General features: G+C 37.6%; 1 protein-coding gene across 2 annotated transcripts in view; it reads right to left on the bottom strand.

Annotated features, from left to right (window-relative positions):
- Nucleotides 1-1,668: 1,668 nt before the first annotated feature.
- pla2r1 (phospholipase A2 receptor 1) overlaps nucleotides 1,669-6,331 on the bottom strand; it is a 25,093-nt gene continuing 20,430 nt past the window's right edge. For both annotated transcript variants that reach the window (XM_035682236.1, XM_035682237.1), the window contains 6 exons: nucleotides 5,634-5,814; nucleotides 5,383-5,517; nucleotides 4,691-4,813; nucleotides 4,435-4,611; nucleotides 3,911-3,946; nucleotides 1,669-2,749 (listed from right to left, as the gene is read on the bottom strand). In XM_035682236.1, the coding sequence (XP_035538129.1) occupies nucleotides 2,532-2,749; nucleotides 3,911-3,946; nucleotides 4,435-4,611; nucleotides 4,691-4,813; nucleotides 5,383-5,517; nucleotides 5,634-5,814 (870 nt within the window). In that variant the 3' untranslated portion in view covers nucleotides 1,669-2,531. The remainder of the gene's footprint in view (nucleotides 2,750-3,910; nucleotides 3,947-4,434; nucleotides 4,612-4,690; nucleotides 4,814-5,382; nucleotides 5,518-5,633; nucleotides 5,815-6,331) is intronic.

Raw genomic sequence — 6,331 nt, 5'->3', positions numbered from 1 at the left:
CCCCCCCCCCAAAAAAAAATAATGACATTATTCTGCATGAACAAATAGACAATTTTATTTGAGCTAAACTATGACGAAAAACGAAAAATTATATTAAAAATAATAAAATGATAAGTTAAATGTATGATCTAATAAGTAACAAAACAAATTGCTAAATCAAAATGATGACTTACTAAGTCCAGAAAAGATACTAAGTCGAATTAATTTAATACTAGGCTAGATCAAACAAAAAATACTGCTCACAAGTAAAAAAGTACAAAAACAAACAAAAACAAAAAACCAATTCAAACTTAAAACGTAATAAGATGAAGTTGTACTGGTGAAAAAAGGATCCTAAGTTTGATCAAAAATTGAACAAAATTATAACATTAAGTCCAAAAAATAGATGCTATTTCAACCTTATGCCTGAGTTAGGCCCTTCTTATATTTTCTTTACTTACTTAAACAAAAAGTATAATTCGCCAAACTTTGATGTATTTTCTTTTAATGTTGGAAATTGTCTTTCATATATTTAAACTGTCTTGCTGTTGTTATGAGATCATCACTTAAAGTTATTTTCTACTTGAACCTCTGCTTCTATGCTTTGTCATTTATTGTAGCCAGTGTTTCTCTTTAATCCAGAATCTGTGCATGGATATATACCATAACCATATTGCATTTTTGGACTAATTCAGTAAGGTACATGAGGTACAACAGAACTGAGTAGACGGTCTTTCTAAGCAGCACATTTCATGTAACGCTTTAATTTTGAAGGCTAAATTACTCGTCTTCCGATTGTGCCATTTTATTTTCTGTCTCTTTTCGTTTGTGCCCTCCCTTCACACTCCCTAATAGCCCGGAAATTTTCTCCAAATTACCCACCTCACGCCCACTCGGTTGTTTCCATCAACTAAAACACGCATGTTGTGTTTTTCATCCACCAAATGCACTGATGTCAGAGAAAGTGTAATTTTTGTACCTTTATTTAGGAAATCTAATGGCTTATTTAAATGTTTCACTTTGATCAATTAAACATGAAATTATTATTATATATCTACACAAAGCCCTACAAACTCATTGTTTGTAGGGCATTGATTCCATGGAGACAATATATATATAAGTTACGGAGAGATAATATACAGGATACTATTCAAGGAACAAAGATACATTCTTTCATTTTAAAATAAAAACAATGACCTACTTGGCCTAATCTATATCAGTAGTAGCTACTAATTTTGAAAGAGCAGTCTTGCTGTCTATCTGATTATTCACGTTTACATAAAGGTTTTTATTGTTACTTTATTAGCCTTTTCTATTTAAAAAACAAGGCATTCTCTGACCTAATACACCATTATTTATAGCAAAACACTCCAAACAGCAAGCCTTTAGTATTTTACCTTCACTCACCATTAAGGATATAACATATTTATCCAAGGAGTGGCCAAAACTGCAAACTGTGGGTAAAGCGGTATAGATGGTTACATAATATTACTATATGAATTCTTTGATGTCAGTTATTTTGTAATGAGGACCGATGTTCAAGGAAGAAATAGCAAAATATGACCACGGTCTGTGGTGAAATTCTACAGAAAGTGAATTAATTAATAGTTTGACAAGGGGAACTTGAATAGAGGATTTCCTCAATTTTTCCCTTCTCTGTCACAGCAAGACTGATAAAAACTACAATTGTTAGGCCTGACTTCAATTTATTAAATTTCAAAGAAAAGTGTGCAAAATACATCTATTAATTTGCTTTGCATCAGCAGATGAAAGTGAACAGAACAAATCCAATCATGAGTTATAGCCTTACACATTTTCTGTTAGTTTTGAACATACAAAAGACCTCTAGCATCAATATACAGCATGTAAACTTAAAAAAATAAAATAAAAATACAAAAGTAATACTGACAAAATTGCTGTAACCACATGTGCAACTCCAACAACTCCTGAATTCTTAATGAAATATACAAAATTACATAACAACTACCACTGTAATTTCTATTTTGTTATCAATCTCTATTTATGACAATTAAAGTTACTTTTGACCATGACAAGCAGATTTTCTTTCATCTGTTCAAATCTTATTGAGTGAAACTTTAAGACCCAAATATTTTCCTAAATAATGTTTACCAATTATAATGGTTTAAATCCTCATACTGCAGGATTATTACAAACATTCAGTACCTCTTTTAACAGGTTTAAAGCTCTCTAGCATCCCTTCTTTAACATTCTCATTTTTGTGAAGTTTGTTAGTCTAGAAATTGAAATGTGGGCTCTTCAGTGTCGACACAAGAAACATCCTCACAAACATTTGTCTCATTGAAGTGATTTGAATAAATGAAAACTGTAGAGAGCAACTGGGATCCTTCAAACATATTCTCAAATCAAAGAAAGACATGTTTGCCTTCATCATCTCACCACTGTCCTGAGGAGTCAGCGTCACAGCTTTACAGTGTCATGTGGCATTCATACCTGATGGTGAAATGGTGAGAGACAGACAGAGAACAGGGAGAAAAAATAAAAATAAAAAGAGAAAAGGAGTCACATGAGCGCTATTCTCCTGAGTGAGCCTCCAGGTCTGTGATCAGCACATTTCCATCCGACTCTGTAGCCTGTGAGCTGGTTTGTCTGTAATAAGCGCTGCCAAGAGTGGGAAGCCCACGAAAACGTGAAGCGTTCCTCTTGTACACAAACCACATCGCTCCTGCCAGCAGGGCAAAGATCAGTACAGCCACCAGCACTGCAGCGGGCATGATACCATCATGTGAACCTGAAATACACAACATGATCATTTTTATGTAGTCGTATGTAGTAGTATGTTTTTGTTGAATTATAGATATACAGACATATATTTGTAACATGCATCAGATTATATTACAGATTCTGTAAGTGATGAATCACTCTCAGCACGTTTAATCATATACTGTATCCCTACTGAGCTTCTGGCTGAGCACAGCTTCACAATCTGAAACAATGTGCTTATCCCTATGGCACCTATAGGACACATACATGTGTCTAATACAGGAGTCTCAAATACTGCTGGTATTCTCATCTCATAGGAAGGCCACTTCATCATTCAATTACTACAAGAAAGTGCAATATTATTAAGTTTCCATATATTTTTATTTATTTTTATATAATCTTTGAAGGCCTGAAACCTGCTTCCTTTTTGTCAACCTTTGACCTTTGCCATTATTTTAGGCCAAATAAAATACATTTTTAAAAATAGAATTGTGTTTTTATTTTAATTGTACATGAAGGGGTAGTTTAAATTGATATAAATGATGATCTTGCAGGCCGGTAGTTTAACCAATCTTTAGCCACTGCCATGCTACCGGCAGTCAGCATGGCAACTGTCAAAAGATGCATGGCTGTGTTTTATTAGCAGTTCCACTTCCCCTCAGCCCTTGGTATTATGTAACAGCAGCAGGGAGCGGAGGCAAAGGGGATTTAAATGGAACGCTCTGGTAAACTTTCAGCATAAGCTGTCATGGATCAACACTATACTACTTCTTACAAATCATCAGAAATACCAGCAGACTCATTTGAGGTGAAGGCGTCTATTACAATATGGCAGTTGTTGGTACTTACCACTTTCTGATTTAGTTTGTTTAATGATTATCATGACTATTATTGCTACTGTGCGCCCCGCCCCCTCAGTCCTCCAAGGGTTCACTTCGCTTAGGTTTTTCAGACAAATTAAACAACACTTGGGATTCCCCGTAGAGCAAGTGCCAAGGGGAAGTGTACAAGAGTGCACACTGAACAATTATTGAAACCCAGCCTTACCTTGCATGCAACTCACACGGCTGCATTACCCTGCCTGGACAAATGCAGTCCCATTATTGGTAACTGCCCCCTTTTGTACAAAAAGTGTATTGCACCACACAAAGGCAAACAAACAAATAATGTCTCTTACAGTGTACTTTACCATTTAGAGGTTCCACTTCAACCTCAGTGTTTGCATCTGTAAAAGAGCACATAAAGTGAAGTTCAGTATAATATATGATATATAATATCATGCCTCATCTTGGGTATTCAGACCATGAGCAAAGAGGAAAACTTACAGGTAGTCATATGATCAATTGTTAATATAAAAATATTGATTAGAGCCGCGTTAATCTTTCTGTGTACAATCACTTGAACAGCTCCATGCAGTTGTGTCTTAGTCTATAAGGAAAACCCTGTCCTAACCTGATGTAAATATAACCTTTGCCTTTGTGGCTCTTACCCGATCCATACATTTTTATCAACACAAAATCTACAGCTAATTATTTGTTAATTTCTCTTTTTTAATTTGAACCATATGACATTGTCACTTGGGTAAAAGGTGTATATTTTGGGGACCCACAGCTAGAGAAGTCCAGCAAATTGTCCCAATATGTTCATCACAGATGACCCAATATTCTCTCAAGCGGCTCCAGAGTCCCAAGCTCCGGCACAGATTCAACTTACTCGAGACAATTTTGCAGACGAAGCCGAGCCGCTCGGTGCACCCTGACAGATGCCACACACCGTCAACCACCCTGGTAGTAACACAGGAATCTGCAGTCAGCAGCTTGGGGTCTGGGGCTTTGCTGGGCCAGTTGGTGTACTCCATAGGCGAACCATCAACCCAGGACATGGAATCAGCTAAAAGCAGAGGCCACTATTTAATGAAATGGGATTGCAGGGAACTGTGATCAGCTGATGGGTATGAGAGAGTCCTTACTGTCAATGTTGAAGTACATCCCCAACCACACGGTATGGTGAAGGAACCCTGACGACCACAGCTGCTCCAGAATAAAACGATTCTCCGTCTCACTCATAATGGTGAGGACATTGGAGGTGTTGACTAGAAAGAGACAAACAAAAAAGGAATAGATTGACAATTTGGGACTGAATGTTAATTCACTTTCATGCTGAGAGTTAGACGAGATTTTTGATACCACCTTTATGTTTGTACAGTAAATATGAAGCTACAGCCAGCAGAATATGAGCTTAGCTTAGCATATAGACTAGAAACAGCTAGCCAGGCTCTGTCATCACTGCAAAGCTGCCATGCAATGAGCAGAGACTCTGGGAAGTACACCGGTCAAAAAAATAGACCCCCCCATAAATGTATGTTAACTAGTGAGCTTTAGACGTGCTGGTTGGAAGATTTTGTTACATTTGGACTGATCCAGGATCGCTGTTTTCCCCTTCTTACAGTCTTTTGCATAAGCTAAGTTAACCGATTGCTGGCTGTGGCTTCATATTGCTGCACATACATAAGAGTGGTATTGATCCTTTCATCTAACTCTTGTCAAGATTCAGATTCAGTGCTTTTCAGGGCAGATCCTCTATTTAACCTGTAGGGGGAGTATGCAATCCATCCTGCAGATTAGAGTAATATCACAACCAAAATCACACATTATGACCTACCTTTCTGTCTGCAGTGCTCTCTTGACTCATCAAATGTAAGTTTTTCCACCACAGGCTCAAAGCTGTAACAGCCTTGTCCAAATTTCACCCAGGTGGAGGGACACGCCACCTCATTTGAGATAAATGGTTTACTCCCTGTGAGAGAGAGCAAGAGAAAGGCAGAACATGTTATGTATTTTCACACATTATGAGCAGCAGAATCAGCTGGAGAGATGCAGTGTTGAGCGCTCAGATTTTCAATTTTCACTGACTTGGAGGGGGAACATGACACAGGCCTCCTGGTAACAGAGTTTCACAGTCAGCTCTCCGCCAGCCTCCGTTCACATCCATGTACACACACTCTCCCATCACAAGGTCTTCATCGTCATCGGCTGCATCCCAGTGTGTGTACACTGTGTCACTGCCATCTGACCACTGATAGTTGATGCCACTCTGCAAGGAAGCACAGTCACCAATGTGTCAGTCAAGAAGTTGTGGTGGTACTCTGTCAGCTGGTTTATTTCGAATACAAGCGGTGGATGTCAATCTGTGCATGCACAGCAGTCTGATTAACAAGAATTCTGGGCAATACTTCAAAAGAGACAAGGTTATCTAATTAGACCACGAAACAATCTTAAAAGACTTCTTGGAAAATCAGCGTTGCATTCGAAAGGACCTCTGTGACTACTTTTCTTTGCTATATTTCATCTTGTGCACTTATGCTAATATTTATTTATCGTACCAAATTCCTGTATTTGTATAATACCCGAAGGGTGGTGCTGTGTAATATTGTGCCACCAGTGTTCAGTTAGTTGTAATCTGCAACTTCACTACTAGATGCCACTAAATCCTACACACTGGACATTTAAGTTTTAGTTAAACATCAAAATATCTCAACAAACTCACTCACAATTATTGGTTCTTGGTTGTGCTTACTGAAATACTATAGCCTATGTTTATTTTTCTAATT

This window comes from Morone saxatilis, unplaced genomic scaffold (assembly GCF_004916995.1).
Source record: "Morone saxatilis isolate NCDOM2014 unplaced genomic scaffold, NCSU_SB_2.0 Contig11, whole genome shotgun sequence".
Taxonomy (NCBI): Eukaryota; Metazoa; Chordata; class Actinopteri; family Moronidae; genus Morone; species Morone saxatilis.
The sequence above is the reverse complement of the archived record's forward strand: the minus strand, read 5'-3'. Positions and strand labels throughout refer to the sequence as shown.